Here is a 21,372-nt window from a genome sequence, read left to right as displayed (position 1 = left end):
GGCGGGGTGCTAACGAAAATGTTGGCGCTAAACTTTGCCAACCATCGCGCATGCTCTGAAGTCCGATTCACATCCCGGGAAAAGTCGAGTCTTAAAGGCATGGCAAGGTAAGTATGCGCATGCGCAGCTCTACCTCCTCACTGACTTGAGTGCGGGAAAACGGAGCAGCAGGGAGGAAGGCATAGAGCGCACCGCTGCTCGATCACGGCCCTTGAGTCCTTGCTTGAGGCTGTGGAGAGGCGCAACAATGCACTACATCCTGGAGGGGGACAAAGGCCAGCGCCCAGGGTCTCCAGGAGGCTATGGAGGGAGGTGGCCCAGCACGTCTCTGCCGCGACACGGGGGCCAGAACAGCAAGGCAATGTCGCAAAAAATTCATTGACCTCACTAGGGTCGTCAGGGTGAGTAACCTTTCCATTACCCTCACAATTCATTCATGTGAGCCTCACTGTCTTACAAAATGTAAAGGCTTTACACTGCCCACCCCTTCTCTATGTGTACCAGCCATATTCCTCATTGCTGGAGACACCCTAAAAGCTCTTTATCACCTCATCAGACATGCCCCGCCCATCCAAGCATCTCTCACCTACTAGCTCTCGACTCAGCATGAGAAAATCTACCAACACCTTTTAACTTTTCATATGCGGTCACAGGCCTTCAGCCTCATACTTACTCATAGCTCTTTGTCCTTAAAATCCCATCTTTGACACATCCACTATACACTGCCACGCAGGCTGAGATGCAGAGATGCAGACCTCGGGACAATAGTAGCAAGTCACTTACTGCAGACATATATGGCACACGAGTAGCTACAGACCCACTGAAAACTTCTTGTTTTGATCATTGCAGGCCAAACTCGCCCACAATAGGCGAGAGCAGCAGCGGATGAGAGGAGGGGACCCTGACCTCCAGGACCTCACCAACGTGGAGGAGAGAGTGACCACCCTCATGTGCGCACCAGTTGGCGGCCAGCGAGTCAGAGCCCCGCTCAACAGTGACGGTTTGTGAATGAGATGGGCATTTTCTGTGAAACCCCTTACCCTTGAGCCCAAATAGCCGAACAAAATGTAGCTCTAAATTAATTATGCCCCCTCCTTCTTGCCTTTCTGCCCCCTCCCCAACTGCTACCCACACTTCTGTTGCTTTGGGCTTGCAGATGATGAGCCAGATGAGCTGCAGCCTGCCCGTCAGCTGTCTTCATCACACGAAGGGAAAGATGAGGAGGACCTGGAGACAAGTGTGGCCATAGAGCGGGACCCGTCCTCAGTGTCAGCGAGTGGGGAGACCAGCTCAGTGGATGAGGTCGTGTTTCTGGGGTTCACAAATTCAGAAGCTCCTGGCCCCAGTGTCCTGCAGCAATGCCCCCCAGCGTGAGGGGAAGCTCAGGGGCCAGCTCTCCGGAGGGTAAGTTGGCCCAGGAGTCCTGCAGATGAGGACCTGGATTTGGAGACCATGTCCAGGGAGTCCATGCAGATGCACCATAAGGTTATGGGTGCATTGGGAGGGTGCTGCAGAGCGTGGATGCACCTGCTGTGAGGGTGGCCACCTCAAGCATTGCCCAGGCCTCTCAGCAGTCCACTGAGCCCATCCTTTCCTAGCTAAACTGGGAAGTGGGCTCAAGGAGTGACAGTGGAGTCACAGAGGTGATGACGTGTGCCATGGTTTATGTGGCAGTAGCCATGACATCACAGGTGGAAGCCATGCAAGATCTTTGTGATGTCATGCAGTCACTGGATGCTGGCATGCAGTCTCAGACTACTGCGTTTCAAGTGCAGTCTGCGCTTATGCAGTCTCAGAGTGATGCCATGCAAGCAGTGACTGCTTCCATCCTCTCTGTTATCCTCACAGTCTGATGGCGCTGCAGCAGGGCAGCAATCTGTGGTTGCAAATATTGCTCCTGATGCTCTGCGTCTGCCCCGGAGGAGTGGCAGTGGGCTGCTGGAAATGGAAGGTGCTGTCCTTCCTCACGATGTCAACATTCCGGCTCCTGCCACTGCCAGTCCACCTCTGCACCCGCCATGGCCTGCACCCCAGCCATCCCACACTGCTGCCATCTATCCTGAGGCAGTGCTGTAAGCAGTCGGTCCCTCCAAGCCCACAGCTTGTCCAGCGTGTCCTCGTAGGCTGTCTGTCCTGTCTACCTCAGACACAGAGCAGCCCTCACTGAGGCCACATTGAGGAGGAGCAGTAGGCATGGGAGGAGGGTGAGACAGAGGGGTGGGAAATGCCCATGCAAGATGCACTGTTAAAATGTGTCCCCATGGGGCATTTGTACATATGTTCTGAATGATAATGATGTTTTGTGGTCTTTGGGGCGGTAGCTCCAGTTTTTATAATTTGCGGGTGTGGGGTTTTTGGGGTTGCTTGAGGCATGTAAATAAATAAAATGTTACTTTGACCGTCTCGTTCAGCCTCTGGTGTATGACTGTGGACTTGTGACTGAGATGTAGCATTATAAGAACATAATAATTAGGAACAGAAGTAGGCCATCTAGCCCCTCGAGCCTGCTCCGCCATTCAATAAGATCATGGCTGATCTGGCCGTGGACTCAGCTCCACTTACCCGCCCTCTCCCCATAACACTTAATTCCGTTAGTGGTTAAAAATCTATCTATCTGTGACTTGAATACATTCAATGAGCTAGCCTCAACTGCTTCCTTGGGCAGAGAATTCCACAGATTCACAACCCTCTGGGAGAAGAAATTCCTTCTCAACTCGGTTTTAAATTGGCTCCCCCGTATTTTGAGGCTGTGCCCCCTAGTTCTAGCCTCCCCTACCAGTGGAAACAACCTCTCTGCCTTTATCTTGTCTATCCCTTTCATGATTTTAAATGTTTCTATAAGATCACCCCTCATCCTTCTGAACTCCAATGAGTAAAGACCCAGTCTACTCAATCTATTATCATAAGGTAACCCCCTCATCTCCGGAATCAGCCTAGTGAATCGTCTCTGTACCCCCTCCAAAGCCAGTATATCCTTCCTTAAGTAAGGTGACCAAAACTGCACGCAGTACTCCAGGTGCGGCCTTACCAATACCCTAGACAGTTGCAACAGGACCTCCCTGCTTTTGTACTCCATCCCTCTCGCAATGAAGGCCAACATTCCATTCGCCTTCCTGATTACCTGCTGCACCTGCAAACTAACTTTTTGGGATTCATAGTGGTTTGTGTTACTGGACCAGCAACCGAGAGATCTGCACTAATGATCCGGAGGCATAAGTTCAAATCCCATGATGGCAGCTGGGGAACTTAAATTCAGTTAATTTTTCTAAAAGAGTTTCATGAACAAGGACCCCCAGGTCCCTCTGCATCTCAGCATGTTGTAATTTCTCCCCATTCAAATAATATTCCCTTTTACTGTTTTTTTTCCCCAAGGTGGATGACCTCACACTTTCCGACATTGTATTCCATCTGCCAAACCTTCGCCCATTCGCTTAACCTATCCAAATCTCTTTGCAGCCTCTCTGTGTCCTCTACACAACCCGCTTTCCCACTAATCTTTGTGTCATCTGCAAATTTTGTGACACTACACTCTGTCCCCTCTTCCAGGTCATCTATGTATATTGTAAACAGTTGTGGTCCCAGCACCGATCCCTGTGGCACACCACTAACCACCGATTTCCAACCCGAAAAGGACCCATTTATCCCGACGCTCTGCTTTCTGTTCTCCAGCCAATTCTCTATCCATGCTAATACATTTTCTCTGACTCTGTGTATTTCTATCTTCTGCAGTAACCTTTTGTGTGGCACCTTATCGAATGCCTTTTGGAAATCTAAGTACATCACATCCATCGGTACACCTCTATCCACCATGCTCGTTATATCCTCAAAGAATTCCAGTAAATTAATTAAACATGATTTCCCCTTCATGAATCCATGTTACGTCTGCTTGATTGCACTATTCCTATCTGGATGTCCCTCTATTTCTTCCTTAATGATAGTTTCCAGCATTTTCCCCACTACAGATGTTAAACTAACTGGCCTATAGTTACCTGCCTTTTGTCTTTCCCCTTTTTTTAAACGGAGGCGTTACATTAGCTGCTTTCCAATCCGCTGGTACCTCCCAAGAGTCCAGAGAATTTTGGTAGATTATAATGAATGCATCTGCTATAACTTCCGCCATCTCTTTTAATACCCTGGGATGCATTTCATCAGGACCAGGGGATTTGTCTACCTTGAGTCCCATTAGCCTGTCCAGCACTACCTCCCTAGTGATAGTGATTGTCTCAAGATCCTGCCTTCCCACATTCCCGTGACCCGGAATTTCTGGTTTTTGTGTCTTCCATTGTGAAGACCAAAGCAAAATAATTGTTTAGGGTCTCAGCCATTTCCACATTTCCCATTATTAAATCCCCCTTCTCATCTTCTAAGGGACCAACATTTACTTTAGTCACTCTTTTCCATTTTATATATCGGTAAAAGCTTTTACTATCTGTTTTTATGTTTTGCGCAAGTTTACTTTCGTAATCTATCTTTCCTTTCTTTATTGCTTTCTTAGTCATTCTTTGCTGTCATTTAAAATTATCCCAATCTTCCAGTTTCCCACTAATCTTGGCCACCTGATACGCATTGGTTTTTAATTTGATACTCTCCTTTATTTCCTTGGTTATCCACGGCTGGTTATCCCTTCTTTTCCACTGGAATATATTTTTGTTGAGCACTATGAAAGAGCTCCTTAAAAGTCCTCCACTGTTCCTCAATTGACCTCCCTGCTCCTATACTCAAATCCATGAGCTAAGAAGGCCAACATACCATGTGCCTTCTTCACCACCTGCTGTACCTGCATGCCAACTTTCAATGACTGATGAACCATGACACCCAGGTCTCGTTGCACCTCCCCTTTTCCTAATCTGCCGCCATTCAGATAATATTCTGCCTTCGTGTTTTTGCCCCCAAAGTGGATAACCTCACAATTCCTTCATCTAAATCATTAATGTATATTGTAAAGAGCTGGGGTCCCAGCACTGAGCCCTGAGGCACTCAACTAGTCACTGCCTGCCATTCTGAAAAGGACATGTTTATCCCGACTCTCTGCTTCCTGTCTGCCAACCAGTTCTCTATCCACGTCAGTACGTTACCCCCAATACCATGTGTTTTGATTTTGCACACCAATCTCTTGTGTGGGACCTTGTCAAAAGCCTTTTGAAAGTCCAAATACACCACATCCACTGGTTCTCCCTTGTCCACTCTGCTAGTTACATCCTCAAAAAATTCCAGAAGATTCGTCAAGCATGATTTCCCTTTCATAAATCCATGCTGAGTTGGACCGATCTTGGTCACTGCTTTCCAAATGCGCTGCTATTTCATCCTTAATGATTGATTCCAACATTTTCCCCACTACTGATGTCAGACTAACTGGTCTATAATTACCCGTTTTTTCTCTCCCTCCTTTTTTAAAAAGTGGTGTTACATTAGCTACCCTCCAGTCCATGGGAACTGATCCAGAGTCGATAGACTGTTGGAAAATGATCACCAATGCATCCACTATTTCTAGGGCCACTTCATTAAGTACTCTCGGATGTAGACTATCAGGTTCTGGGGATTTATCGGCCTTCAATCCCATCAATTTCCCTAACATAATTTCCTGCATGATAAGGATTTCCTTCGGTTCCTCCTTCTCACTAGACCCTCGGTCCCCTAGTACATCCGGAAGGTTATTTGTGTCTTCCTTAGTGAAGACAGAACCAAAGTATTTGTTCAATTGGTCTTCCATTTCTTTGTTCCGCATTATAAATTCACCTGAATCTTACTGCCAGGGACCTACATTTGTCTTCCCTAATCTTTTCCTCTTCACATATCTATAGAAGCGTTTGCAGTCAGTTTTTATGTTCCAGGCAAGCTTCCTCTCGTACTCTATTTTCCCCCTCCTAATTAAACCCTTAGTCCTCCTCTGCTGAATTCTCAATTTCTCCCAGTCCTCAGGTTTGCTGCTTTTTCTGGCCAATTTATATGCCTCTTCCTTGGATTCTACACGATCCTTAATTTCCCTTGTTAGCCGCGGTTGAGCCACCTTCCCCGTTTTATTTTTACTCCAGACAGGGATGTACACTTGTTGAAGTTCATCCATGTGATCTTTGAATGTTTGCCATTGCCTATCCACCGTCAACCCTTTAAGTATCATTGCCAGTCTATTCTAGCCAATTCACGCCTCATGCCGTCGAAGTTACCTTTCCTTAAGTTCAGAACCCTAGTTTTTGAATTAACTGTGTCACTCTCTATCTTAGTAAAGAATTCTACCATATTATGGTCGCTCTTCCCCAAGGGGCCTCGCACAACAAGATTGCTAATTAGTCCTTTCTCGTTACACATCACCCAGTCTAAGATAGCCAGCCCTCTAGTTGGTTCCTCAACATATTGGTCTAGAAAACCATCCCGAATACACTCCAGGAAATTGTCCTCCACCACATTGCTACCAGTTTGGTTAGCCCAATCAATATGTAGATTAAAGTTGTCATAACTGCTGTACCTTTATAGCACACGTCCCTTATTTCTTGTTTGATGCTGTCCCCAACCTCACTACTACTGTTTGGTGGTCTGTACACAACTCCCACTAGTGTTTTCTGCCCTTTAATATTCCGCAGCTCCACTTGTACCGATTCCACATCATCCAAGTTAATGTCCCTCCATACTATTGCATTAATTTCCTCTTTAACCAGCAACGCCACCCTGCATCCTTTTCCTTTCTGTCTATCTTTCCTAAATGTTGAATACCCGTGGATGTTGAGTTCCCAGCCTTGGTCACCCTGGAGCCATCTCTCCGTGATGTCAATTACATCATATCCGTTAACTGCTATCTGCGCAGTTAATTCGTCCACCTTATTCCGATTACTCCTCGCATTGAGGCACAGAGCCTTCAGGCTTGCCTTGTTAACACACTTTGCCCCTTTAGAATTTTGCTGTAATGTGGCCCTTTTTGTTTTTTGCCATGGGTTTCTCTGCCCTCCACTTTTACTATTCTCCTTTCTATCTTTTGCTTTTGCCTCCATTTTATTTCCCTCCATAGGTTTCCATCCCCCTACCATATTAGTTTAACTCTTCCCCAACAGCACTGGCAAACATTCCCCTCGGACATTGGTTCTGGATGGAAGTACATGGTAAGTTCGTGTGAGTAAGGATGTGCAGGAGTAAGATAGGGAAGGCAGAGTGATGTGAATGTGATGAGTGGCACAGCAGGATGAGATTGAGTGTGGCTTTGCAGTAACATTTCATAATCTACTGAGATCATTGAAAGGTTTGCACCACTGCAGCCTGGTCCTCCTGATGACATCCCTGCTTGTGCCTTCCTGTACAATGTGCAACCAAGCTGCGTTGGTGTCCTGGGAATGTCTCTTCCGCCTATTGGAAGGGAAGAGAACCTCCCTGTGTGCTGTAGGCATATGGAGGAAGTCATGGGAGAGTCTGGGTGCAGCCGTGCACCTATGTGCAGTGCTTGTCAGTATTTCAAGCACCTCAATGCTGTAGCACACTGCCAGCACAACTGTCAAAATAAAGGTGGCCATGGTTTCTTTAAGGAAACTGGCCTATAGCACATCATCAAATGACGTCACCAGACCCACTTCCTTTTAATTGGTCGGGAACCTCGCTGGTCGGGTTTAACAAGCCCAATCAGGAGGAAGTTGTGGGGGAAGCCGGCACGGAGACAGCAGCGGGGTTGGAACCCGCTCCTGACATCATCCAACCCAGTAGGTGAAATCACGGCCTATATCTGTTTCATGGAACCACTTAACATGCTCCAATACATGGGGCAGCCAGAACAGGTGGAAACCGGTAGGTGCGCTACGTTTCGGGCAGTCGGCAATTTCAGCCCTTTCATCTCCTTATGTCTAGGCTTCTATTATTTCCACCTGAACCCTCTTTCCCTTTACTAGTTTGAAATCTTTTCCACAGTCCTATTTATCTACTTCATTAGGACTTTGGTCTCAGCCTGGTTCAGGAACAGCCTGTACAGGGTGATACAGCTCCCTCCTGCACTCTTCTCCCTATACCTATATCTCTGCGTGTGGTGTAGGTAGCTGTGTTCTGGCATAAACTATAAAGATATTCCTCTCCCTCCCTTATGTGTGGGAGTGCCTCTATCTCACGCTTCAGCTTAATGACTGAGCCAGTGTCACTCAAGACATTTCCCACAGGTATGGTCATCTGAGACGTCACTGTCTACAAATTCCCACATTCTGTAGTCCCAACACACTGCCTCTGCTGCCATTATCTACTTTAGCAGTGGTATTATCAGTCATGGCTCAGTTGGTAGAACTTTTGCCTCTGAGTAATAAGGTTGTGGGTTCAAGTTCCACGCCAGAGAATTGAGCACAAAAATCTAGACTGCCACTCCAGTGCAGTACTGAGGGAGTGCTGCACTGACAGAGCTGCCATCTTTCGGATGAGACATTAAACCAAGACCCTGTCCGCTCTCACAAGTGGACGTAAAAGATCCCATGGCACTATTTCAAAGAAGAGCAGGGTAGATATCCCTGGTGTCTTGGCTAATATTTATCCCTCACTCAATATCACCGAAACAGATAACCTGGTCATTATCATATTGCTGTTGATGGGATCTCACTGTGCACAAATTGGCTGCTGCGTTTCCTACATTGCAACAGTGACTACACTTCAAAAATACCTCATTGTCTGTAAAGCACTTTGGGGCATCCTGAGATCGTGAAAGGTACCATATAAATGTAAGTATTTTCTTTTATATATATTTATTTATGTAATTCTAGTGCTAACTGATTAACCTTAATACTAAATTATGATTGGATGGATTTAATTTGTTTTCTTTTAGTTACTTCAATTGCCTAATTTAACTAGCTGGAGATTATTGCATACAGACTCTCACATAGCCACTGGACTTTCAAGGGTTGTGGCTGAGGATAAGGAATTAGTGGGTGAATAGTGTACACAAGAAAGACCACATTTAGATGACCACCACCATACTCAACAATTCATCCATTAGTGACCTTATTTTAAATATGCAATAGCATTGTAGCTGAGGTCTGGAACTCTCAGGTATCAGCTTTGGCTCAGTGGTCGAACTCTTGCCTCTGAGTCAGCAGGTTGAGGGTTCAAGTCCATTCCAGCGACTTTAGCACATGATTTAGTCTGACATTTCAGAGCAGTGCTAAGAGAGTGTTGCACTGTTGGAGATGCTGTCTTTCAGATAAGATATTGCAACAATATTTCTGTCTGCCCTCTCAGGTGGATGCAAAAGATGCCATGGCACTATCCAAGGAACAGCAATGGAGTTCACCTAGTGTCTTGGTCAACATCCCTGAAAACAGATTATCTGGCCATTTACCTCATTGCTGTTTGTGGTTTCCGCCCCTGCTACAGTACTGAAACGACTCTCATCAAAGTCACAAATGACATCCTTTGTGACTGTGGCAAAGATAAATTATCCCTCCTCGTCTTTCTTGACTTGTCTGAAGTCTTTGACACGATTGACCACTCCATCCTTCTCCAACGCCTCTCCACCGTTGTCCAGCTGGGTGGGACTGGACTCACCTGGTTCCATTATTATCTATCTAATCGTAATCAGAAAATCACCTGCAATGGCTTTTCTTCCCGCTCCTGCATCACTACCTCTGGTGTCCCCCAAAGATCTATCCTTGGCCCCCTCCTATTTTTCATCTACATGCTGCCCCTTGGTGACAACATCTGAAAACACAGCATCAGTTTCCACATGTACCCTGACAACACCCAGCTTTACCTCACCACCACTTCTCTCGACACCTCCATGGTCTCTAACTAGTCAAGTTGCTTGTCCGACATCCAATTCTGAATGAGCAGAAATCTTCTCGAATTAAATATTGGGAAGACCGAAGCCATTGTTTTCGGTCTCCACCACTAACTCCGTTCACTACCCACTGACTCCATCCCTCTCCCTAACATTTGTCTGAGGCTGAACCACGCTGTTCACAACCTTGGTATCATATTGGACCCTGAAATGAGCATCCGACCACATATCCGCAGCATAACTAAGACCGCCTATTTCCATCTCCGTAACATCGCCCATCTCCACCCTTGCCTCAGCTCATCCGCTGCTGAAACCCTCATCCATGCCTTTGTTACCTCTAATCTTGACTATTCCAATGCACTCCTGGCTGACCTCCCAAATTCTACCCTATGCAAACTTGAGGTAATTCAAAACTTGGTTGCCCATGTTCCAACTCTCACTAAGTCCCGTTCACCTATCACCCCTGTGTTCACTGACCTACACTGGCTCTCGGTTAAGCAACGCCTCGATTTCAAAATTGTCATCCTTGTTTTCAAATCCCTCCATGACCTCGCCCATTCTTATCTCTGTAATCTCTTTCAGCCCCACAACCCCCAAGATATCTGAACTCCTCTTATTCTGCCCTGTGGGCTCTGGAACTCCCTGTCTAAACCTCTCTGCCTGTCTACTTCTCTCTCGTCCTTTAAGACACTCCTTAAAACCTACCTCTTTGACCAAGCTTTTGGTCATCTGCCCTAATTTGTCCTTGGCATCAAATTTTTTGTCTTATAATACTCTGTGAAATTCCTTGGGACGTTTTACTATGTTAAAGGCACTATATAAATACAAGTTGTTGTTGGTGTTGTTCTGACCAAGGGTTAAGAATGGTAACCTTTCAACATACACTTGAACAGACTCTCAACATTAGTGACTCTTCAGAAATTCTTCAAAGGTTTTTATGCCATTTCCTGCATAGCAAGGCATCACCATAATCTCAGAATGCTAAAATAATGAGTTATAGTTATTACATGGAGTTATTGCTTTATTCTTGGAAATTCAACATTTTCCATAAATGGACAACTAGTTGGTTTAAATCTCTTAACACACCAGTGTTAAATTTGTGATTGCAACAACATTCTTCAATATGCCAAAGGCCCCACTTGACTGCATTCCTGACCCTTAGTCATTCTGTGTTGGCAATGTTTACTGTACAATGACAGCTGGGTATTTCACATTTATTAATCAAACAATTATCTTCTCCTGTCTGAGCTGTGATTAATACATCTTTGAGTTATTGTGCACAGTCTTGAACCACTGAGAGCTATTGGTATTGCCAGTCACATCACCATGCTGCACTTGCCGTGTCCAGAAATAGTTAAAAACAAAAACAGATATCACCCCAAGGATTACTTGTACACATGTACTTGAAACCCAAGGCGACCTTCTGGAAAGCATCAGACAATCAACAACTTACGTGTTACTGTGGAATCTTGAATCCTTTTCAAACTTTTCATTAACCAAAACTCGCCTATTTTTTATGTTTCAGGTATTTTTGCAATCTCACTGTTAATAATGATCAACAGTCACACAAGAGCACAACTAACATCACAACCAAAAAGAACATTTTTGAAAAAACATGACAGCCACACTGATTTTTCTCGACTTCAACAGAGAGCGATTCCCACAAGAACTCACTGCAGGTATATTTATCGTCAAGCCCCAGGTGCTTTTGAAATGAAGAGCTTCACAACATTCTTTAATTAATTGTCTCAGAGAAGGTTGTATTAATCAGGGTTTCCATTGTTACAGAAAAGATAACACCATTTAATAGCTCTGTGTACAAAGATACATCGAGCCAAAACAGCATCAGACCTGAGTAAGCTTCAGCTTCATATACAAGGGCAGTAGCGAGAAACGTAAGGGGGATCTTTCGTACGTATAGGTTGAGCAAGTGCATATTTCGAAGGAAAGAATTGAAAGTTAAAGGGACCGAAATTCGGTTGCATAGCTCCATCTGGATGTGCCCGAGGGGGAAGCTAACGGGCTTCTAAGCTCCTACGCTGGACTGGCAGCGCCTCCCGGGAACTTCAGTAGAGGTTCACTGACGGCGCTAACAGGTAGCACTATGCACTCTAGCGCCACCCACTTGGTGCACTATGGTCGCAAACTTCATTGGGTTCGCCTGCATTAGCAACTGCTGCTAATCGCAACAGGGACAGGAGTTCCCTGACCTCCCAGGCGATAAGGAGATGGCTGAGCAGCTGGGTGTCCATAAGTTGTGATTTTTGTATTTCCATTTAGTTATTGTGCACTTATTTCACCTTGATTGATACGCAACAGTCTTCAAAGGAGCTCCGGTCCAGTTTTTCCAGTATTTAGCTAGGATGGCAGTTTCCTAGCATCAAAACTTCAGTTGTGATGCTGCGCTACCGCCCCAGGAATTAGGGTTAGAACCTTGTGGAATGTTTCCCTTAGTGCTCCACTCCCCTCTTGGGGCGCTAAAATGGAATGTCTCGGTTGGAGGCGCTAAACATTGTTCGGCGGTAAAGTTAGCAACTAGGCAATGTCACCGCCTCAAACCAGGCTATACTGAATTTTTATCCCAAAGCTTTTCATAAATTTATGTTTAGTAGCTCTAATAGTGGACTTGCAGAAATTACTTGACAGAGATAAATTTGGTCTGCGGTTCTTCAGACTGGTTTTCAAGGCTTTCATGATAGGATTTAAAAAATTTTTACAAGGTATTCTCCTTGGGTTCATCATTGCTGACCACTTTCATAAATGGACCTTGCATCGATTAGAAATTAGAGAATGCCTTTTACTGCCAAATATCTAGGCAAATGTAACAAGATCCAGGGTAAGAGAGAGAACAGTTGTCACTGTATTCTACTTATTGGAATAAATTATGTGTTGCTGCGTGAACTCAGTAGGCAAAAAGCAGACAAATTTATTGAATATAAAACAAGTAAAAGAACATTATTCATTACAAAGAGTATATTTGCAGTAAAGACACAGGGATGGATTTTAATGTGTAGAAGCATATGGGTTTACGAGCGGATGGGGGGGTTAAAACCGACGAAATTGACAGCGCATTGCGAAATCGGCTCCAAACCACCAACTTCTAGGTTTCACTCCAGCGCATTATGCTGCGGCGAGCAACCCCCTCAGAAGAGCCGGGTTAAGAACATAAGAACATCAGAAATAGGAGCAGGAGTAGGCCATTTGACCCCTCAAACCATTCAATAAGATCATGGGTGATCTGATCATGGCCTCAGCTCCACTTCCCTGCCCGCTCCCCATAACCCTTTACTCCCTTATCGCTCAAAAATTTGTCTATCTCCGCTTTAAATATATTCAATGACCCAGCCTCCACAGCTCTCTGGGCAGAGAATTCCATAGATTTACAACCCTCAGAGATGAAATTATGTTAATTGCTTAATTAGAGCGATATTGAGATGGGTTTTTAACTTTAGCTTTGGTTCCATGGGTATCCCGGGCTTCCTGGAACTCACCAGTGAAAGCGAGGCCAGTAAACAGCACCAATTGAGGGGACTGACACCATTTCGGGAGAAATGCCGCTAATACTCGGTACTGACAGCTGCTTTTTTACCTGCTTGTGGGAAAGGGTTTGTTCACAGTACTTGTGCTGACAGGTTACTTTACACACTTTTGAGGTATCATCTATACTTTGAGGTTTGGAGGTCTGCTTTGCACTTTGGAGCATGGGTGCCGCATATGCTGCCTTGGATTGGACGTCTGATGAGGACCAAGATGACCAACAACAGCAGCAACAACAGCAGCAGTGGCAGTGGCAGCAGCAGCCTGCTGGTCACAGACCTGTAGCTTCACAGGAGAAAGGGGATCAGCAGAGAGGTGCTGCTCACAGGAGGCCATACCTGGCACACAGGGTTTACAGGCAGAGGTTAAGCTTCCTTGGCATGTCTCAGGAAGCTCAGGGTGCCACGTGAGGTGGTGGCAGGCATTTGCAGTCTGCTGCCAGCTGGACCTGGTGGCCACACTTTACCAGTGGCTGTCAAAGTAACCAACACCCTCAACCTTTTTGTCTCTGGATCCTTCCAGGGCTCTGCTGGAAACATTTGCAGGATCTCGCAGTCAGCAGCACACAAATGCATAAACCAGGTGACTGATGGCTTGTTTGCCAGGACTGTTAATTATGCCAACTTTGCCTGCGATGAAACCAGTCAGAATAAGTGGGCTGGCTGATTTCCCAAAGCTGCAGGGTGTCATCAACATGTGGCAATTAAGACACTCGTAGATGACCAGGAGTGTTCGTCAATCGCAGGGGCTTCCAGACTATCAATGTGTAGCTGCTGTGCAACCACAAAAAGATCTTTATGTAAGTGTGCACAAGGTCCCCGGGCAGCTGCCTTGATGCTTTTGTCCCACGGCAGCTCCCAGATGTCTTTGCACCTGAAAGCTTAGCTACTGGCTGTCTGCTCGGAGACAAGGGATACCCACTTAAAATGTGCCTGATGACGCCTCTCAGAAACTGAGGAATGAGGCCCAGGAGAACGACAATGAATGCCACATTACCATCAGATGTATCATCGAACAAGTCATCGGCATGCTGAAGGTGCGCTTCAGGTGCCTGAACAGATCTTCAATACGCACCAGCCAGGGTCTCTATAATGGTCGTGGTGTGCTGCGCTCTACACCACATTGTCCAGCAGCAAGATTTGGATCTGCAGGAGGACAAAGCTGCAGAGCACAGAGCCTCTTCAGAGAAGGAGAGGAGGAGGAGGAGGGGGAGGAAGACAAGGAAAGTGATGAAGGTAATGCACCACAAGAGGTGCACATTGATACCCAAGATGCTCTGTTTATTGCAAGGTTTATTAGGTTCCAACATTGCAACCACATGCAAAAGCCACTTTTGCCCCTTCCTCTCAATTCCACTTTCACAAAGCAGTCCTGCAAACAAAACATCCCTTTCACATCCCCTGATTGAAAAGACCTGAATTGACACCGACCAGTCATCGCAAACAACTGCAAAGACTACATACCAAGCAACAATTAAGAGTGGGCAACACCAGAAATTGGTGCAAAATAATAATGTTTATGTGCATCAAATGAAGAAATGAGACTTAACAGTAACACATCCATGTGCATACCCTTGTGCGACTACAAATTGTTACCCTTTCTTTTCCTATTGCGTCTACATGGTGCAACACCTGTGGCTTCCGCAGAGGTTGAGGCAGGCTGCTCACATCCCTGCTCTGACTGTTGAGTTGCTCTTGGCCAACATTCTCTGGATTTTGGAGGTCATGAGGGCCCTGCCAAAGACTGATCCAACTGCACCTATGCATGGCCAGAATCAACATTCAGGACACAAAACAGCATGTCAGGTACTGACTGAGGGGTAGGCAATAGGTGAGAAATGGAAGCGCTTTGAGCAGAGTCCCCACTTCCATGTCCCCTTTCAACATTACACCACATGGCCCAGCCGCACTTCCCCTGCTACCACAGTGCTGGAGAACTTTGCTGCAGATCAGCAGGGCGTTGAAATGCCAAAGCTAGGGTATCATTCATCCTAATTAAGGTGGCATACAGAGTGTGCAAGCCCTTGTTCGATTGCCGCATTTGATGCTCCATGTAGTTGGCCCTCTATCCATGGAAGAAAGCATCATCACACTGGCCTGCAACAGCATTCCTCTCATGCTTGAGGCAGACTCCTCCAATCTCTCTGCAATCATGGACAGTGTGCTTAGAATACCAGTCAGTACATTGCACAATCTCTGCTGCTGGTCAATAATTATATTCTTCATCGCGATACAGCATCTGCACCCAGCTGAGCAGAGCTTGGAGAGTGTTGCTCCTGCCAATGCAGACCCTCCACTACTGTCCCTGACTCCATCATCTGCTCTTGCTCACTTGTGAAGTGTGAGTCACCATGTTAAAACATATGTATCTCTCTAACTTTGACATTGCATCTCCCAGAGGTATTGAGCTCCTCTGAGGAGTCATCGGGGACCTAGATCACCTCCTGCTGAATGCGTTTTGGCTCTGTGGAGATAAAAGACATGAATGAGGACTGTCAAGGTAAGAATTTTTGAAGTTATCAATATGTACATGATCATATTCAACTCACTGTTGGCATCAAGTCAACATGACTGAGTGTTGTATGCCAATTGGTTGTCTAATATTTAGTTCTGTCACCAGGTAACCCCATCTCAAACGGCCAAGCACACCAAGACTCCGCTGATCTGCAACGCCTCCTCCCCAGCTGCTGTTAGTTGCAAATTGGCTGGAGGACCATCTCCAGTTCTCTGCCTCTCGTGTTCTGTGCTCTCTTCTCCTGGAAGGAAGGAATGAAGAGATCTATGAGTCAGATTAATGGCATGTGTTCACCCGATGGATGAGGAGCATTTGTTGAGGGTGACTATGAGGGAGAGGCATGACATTGTATAAGGATGAGGGTGATTGTCAGTGGTGGATGGATAGATGGGGACATGAGGACGTGCATAGACAGAGAGGGATGTGTGCACCTGCAAGGTAAGTTAGTGTGAGGAGTGATGTGCTGGAGTAGGCTTGAGAAGGCAGAGTGAGGGGGTTGGGGTGACATGCACATCAGGATGTAGGTTTATGTGTTATTGCTCTCACCTTTCCTGTCCTGCTTAGGTCATTGAATGCGTAAAGGCCCATGAATGAGTGCTGTCAAGGTAAGAATTGGATCCAGGAGCTCTTGCTGCTGACATCTTGTGCCACCTCCAACTATGCCTTCTTGTTTATCCCAGCTGCTTCTTCCTCCAGTTGCTAGGGAACAGTATTTCCCTCTGGGTCCTCACAGCCCCCAGCATCACATCCAGGAGGCATTAGAGGAAGTGGGGCACAGACATTGACCATCTACTTTCCATGGCAACACTTCTTTCTCTCTCCTTCCCAACTCCAACTGCTTCAACTTCCTGTTTGGAGTGCCCCTTTAAATACTGGAGTTGAGATCGCATCAAGTGGGTCATTGTCACGCCCGCTGATGCTAATTGAATGGGAAACTGGAAATCAGATGTTAGTGAAGAGATAGAGTGGATAGGTAGCACCTTTTCCCTTAGCAGAGGGTTCAACAACCAGGGGACAAAGACAGTCACCTCAGCACAAAGACAGTCACCTCAGCAAGCTGCCTCCGACTTTGGGGAGGCAACATCGGTGGAGGAGCCAATGTTCCCAGTGGCATGAGGCAAGGGCCTGCTCCCCAGAGGGTGAGTTTGCGAGCGAGTTTTGCTCAGCGGGACTCAGAGGAGGACCTCGACGTGGAGGCTATGGTCAGATGGCCAGCAGGAATGCACAGCGAGCTTATGGCAAGAGTGCCCGAGAGCATGGATGCACTTCATAGAATCACAGAAATTTACAGCACGGAAGGAAGCCATTTTGGCCCATTGTGTCTGTGCCAGCCGACAAAGACCTATCCAGCCTAATCCCACTTTCCAACTCTTGGTCTGTAGCTTGTAGGTTACGGCACTTCAAGTGCACATCAAAATACTTTTTAAATGTGGTGAGGGTTTCTGCCTCTATCATCCTTTCAGGCAGTGAGTTCCAGATTCCCAGCACCCTCTGAGTGAAAACATTTCTCCCTCAAATCCCCTCTAAACCTCCTACCAATCTATGCCCCCTGGTTGTTGAACTCTCTGCTAAGGGAAACAGGTGCTACGTATCCACTCTATCTAGGCCCCTCATAATTTTATACACCTCAATAAGGTCTCCCCTCAGCCTCCTTTGTTCCAAAGAAAACAAACCCAGCCTATCCAATCTTTCCTCATAGCTGAAATTCTCCAGTCCAGTTAACATCCTTGTAAATTTCCTCTGCACCCTCTCCAGTGCAATCACATCTTTCCTGTAATGTGGTGACCAGAACTGCATGCAGTACTCCAGCTGTGGCTTAACTAGTGTTTTATACAGTTCAAGCATAATCTCCCTGCTGTTATATTCTATGCCTCGGCTAATAAAGCCAAGTATTCCATTTGCCTTCTTAACCACCTTATCTACCTGGCCTGCTACCTTCAGGGATTGTGGACATGCACTCCAAGGTCCTTTTGTTCCTCTACACTTCTCAGTGTCCTACCATTTAATGTGTATTCCCTTGCCTTGTTAGCCCTCCCCAAATGCATTACCACACACTTCTCCAGATTGAATTCCATTTGCCACTGTTCTACCCACCTGACCAGATCATTGATATCTTCCTGTAGTTTACAGCTTTCTTCTTCATTATCAACCACACAGCCGATTTTTGTATCATCTGCAAACTTCTTAATCATACCCCTTACATTTAAGTCTAAATCATTGATAAATACCACAAAAAGCAAGGGACCTGGTACTGAGCCCTGCGGGACCCCACTCGAAGCAACCTTCCAGTCACAAAACACCCATTACCCATTGCTTCCTGCCTCTGAGCCAATTTTGGATCCAGCTTGCCATTTTGCCTTGGATCCCATGGGACCAGTCTGCCATGTGGGACGTTATCAAAAGCCTTGCTAAAATCCATATACACTACATCAAACGTATTACGCTCTTCGACAGTCTTTGTTATCCTCTCAAAAAATTCAATCAAGTTAGTCAGATACGACCTTCCCTTAACAAATCCATGCTGACTACCCTTGATTAATCCATGTCTTTCTAAATGAAGATTTATCCTGTCCCTCAGAATTTTTTCCAATAATTTTCCCAACACCGAGTTCAGATTGATTGGCCTGTAATTACTTGGTCTATCCCTTTCTCCCTTTTTAAACAAGGGTACAATGTTAGCAGTCCTCCAGTCCTCTGACACCACACCAGTAACCAGAGAGGATTGGAAAATGATGGTCAGAGCCTCTGCTATTTCCTCTTTTGCTTCTCTTAACAGCCTGGGATACATTTCATCCGGGCCTGGGGATTTAGCCACTTTCAAAGCTGCTAACCCCCTTAATACTTTCTTTTTCACTATGTTTATTTCATCTAATATTTCACACTCCTCTTCCCTGATTGAAATGTCTGCATCGCCCCTCTTTTTTGTGAAAACAAACACAAAGTATTCATTAAGAATCACACCCACGTCTTCCACCTCCACACACAGATTACCCTTATGATCTCAATTCTTTAGCTCTTTCTTTAGCTATCCTCTTGCTCTTAGTGTATTTATAAAACATCTTTAGGTTTTCCTTGATTTTACTTGCCAACATTTTTTCATGCTCTCCCTTTGCTTTCCTAATTTCCTTTTTAATTTCACCTCTGCACTTTCTATACTCCTAGGGTTTCTGCAGTATTGAGCCCTCAGTATCTGTCTTAAGCCTCCCTTTTTTCTTTATCCTACCCATGACATCCAAAGGGTTCTAGATTTGTTAATCCCACCCTTATTCTTTAAGGGAACATACTTGCTCTGAACCCTCAAGATCGCCTCCTTTAATGCCTCCCACTGCTCTGACACTGATTTATCTTCAAGTAACTGTTTCCAGACCACTTTGGCTAAATCACATCTCAGCTTAGTAAAATTGGCTTTCCCCCAATTGAGAACTTTTATTCCTGGTCTATCATTGTCCTTTTCCATAACTACCATAAATCTAACTGAATTATGATCACTAACACCAAAATGTTCTCCCACTGATACCCCTTCCACCTACCCCGCTTCAGTCCTTAAAACAAAGTCCAAAACTGCCCCCTCCCTTGTTGGGTTTGCAACGTACTGGCTAAAAAAGTTCTCCTGAATGCATTTTAGGAATTCTACATGCTCTATACCTTTCATACTAATTTTACATTGAGCTTCGTTGGAACAGTGTAAGAGACAGAGGATCGAGAGGTCAGAGTAGGAATGGAGCGGAGAATAAAAGTGACAGGTGACCAGAAGCACGGGGTCATGCTTATGGTCTGAACGGAGGTGCTTTGCAAAGTGGCCACCCAATCTGTGTTTGGTCTCCCTGATGTAGAGGAAACCGCATCATGAGCAAAAGGTACAAGTAAATTGCTGTTTCACCTGGAAGGAGTGTTTGGTGCCCTGGACAGTGGGAAGAAAGGAAGTAAAAGGGTAGTTGTTGCACCTCCTGCACTTGTACAAAGGTGCCATGGGAAGTGAAGGGGGTGTTGAGGATGATTGAGGAGTGGACCAGGGTGTCGCAGAGGGAGCTATCTTCTTGCAGTGGCTGGGACCATACTTGGCCAATATGTATAAACTATTGTTTATTTTAGAATACATACAAATAGGGATTCTTAAGATCATTATCTAAATTCTAACCCAATTCTCTTTACCAATAATCCCATTTTTATGTTTTGAATGGTGTGAGGCCATAATTTGCCATTATGGACACATCATTTACGCATGTAAATTTTAACAGGAGAGGCAGTGCAAAAGCATCTGATTTGACATACTTTATGAATCTTCTTTCATTTTGATATTTGTAGTGAAATCCTAATCCTGTTAGTGCAGTGCTTGAGACAGTGACCTTGACCTCTATCTCCCAGTAAATGAATAGTAGATTTACATGCATGTTTCACAGCTATGTCTGCACAGCAGTGTTATTGGCTAGCAGTGCAGTAGAATTTAGTCGAGAGGAGACATCTCAGAAAGTCACTCGTCTGACTGGATGACACTTTGTGAAGTTAATGAAAGTAATGAGCTTTGATAGTGGATGATGCTGTGTATTCATCTTAAGAATCCCTATGTTATTAGTGTCCCAGTGTAACTATTACACAGATATAATGATGAGCTCATTTCAGACATTTAGCACTGCTGCAGGCTTAATATAAGACATTTGTTTTGGCAATTTTTATGCTAAGAATTCCAGAGAACATCACAGTAATTTTATCCTTACATGAAAATTGGGAGAGCAGTGAAGACAGGATGCAACAATAGATTTCCCAAATGATTAATGTAATTGGAAAAATAAATGGAAAGTTAATTTTAAGTGCAAAATATTGCACATTTGCCAAATATTTCATCATATGTATACAATGAATGGAATGGAATTAATAGACGAACATTTAGGAATAGTCCTGAGAGTGATGATAGGCATGTTACTTTCAATGTCTAGACATTGGAGTGGATTTGCTGGACCAGGGCATCTCACGGCATGTTAGACTTTTTCCTGCATCCTTCAGCTCAAAAAATTTTTGCCCTGTAAATTGCTGGAAGTGCGAACTGATAATAGTGCAGGAAGGGCAACAGGGCATCTGGGACCTTGGTGAATGATGGGACCAACAATGAATCTCCTTAGCTAATGAGATTTAAGGATTGAGAGCAAGAGCTAAAAAGGAGGGAGAAATAGAGTGGGTGAATTCAATCTCAAATCAGGTACAGAAAGAGAAATAAAGAGTGGGAAAGAAAGATTGGATTAAGAGAGATAGAAAAAAGGCCCAGATTTTGTTGAAGTGGGGCATCTATGCACTGTTAGGGTTTTTAAAATGTTTGCCCACAAAGTTGCTGGAAGTGTGAGTTGATTAAGAGAGTGAGGAAAAAGAGACAGAAAGGAAAAGTATAAAGAAAATGTTTTAAAAAAAACTTAATTTGACTTTTTATTCTACAATGAATTTCAACCTTCGATACCATTTCTCAAAATAAATTAATCTACCTCCTTTTTGAAGGTATCAATTGAGGCTGAATCAGTAACATTCTCTGGGAGTTTGCTCTACGTATTGGCTACTCTGAGGGGAGAAAAGTTTTTTTTTCCTAATCTACAACCTTGCTCAGATAT

At 45.1% G+C, this 21,372-nt stretch overlaps 1 protein-coding gene and 1 long non-coding RNA gene across 3 annotated transcripts in view; one reads left to right on the top strand and one right to left on the bottom strand.

Moving 5' to 3' along the window:
• Nucleotides 1–21,372, bottom strand: part of LOC139227030 (uncharacterized) — a 134,785-nt gene that overhangs the window by 46,584 nt on the left and 66,829 nt on the right. The window lies entirely within an intron of this gene.
• Nucleotides 177–2,076, top strand: LOC139226885 (uncharacterized). The gene is made up of 4 exons (XM_070857982.1): nt 177–401; nt 850–1,000; nt 1,157–1,302; nt 1,849–2,076. Exons 1-4 carry the CDS (start codon nt 303–305, stop codon nt 2,074–2,076), a joined length of 624 nt encoding a protein of 207 aa, XP_070714083.1. The 5' UTR covers nt 177–302.

Source organism: Pristiophorus japonicus, chromosome 16 (genome assembly GCF_044704955.1).
Source record: "Pristiophorus japonicus isolate sPriJap1 chromosome 16, sPriJap1.hap1, whole genome shotgun sequence".
NCBI classification, from domain to species: domain Eukaryota; kingdom Metazoa; phylum Chordata; class Chondrichthyes; family Pristiophoridae; genus Pristiophorus; species Pristiophorus japonicus.
Note: the sequence above shows the minus strand (reverse complement) of the source record. Positions and strands in the feature narration are given on the sequence as shown.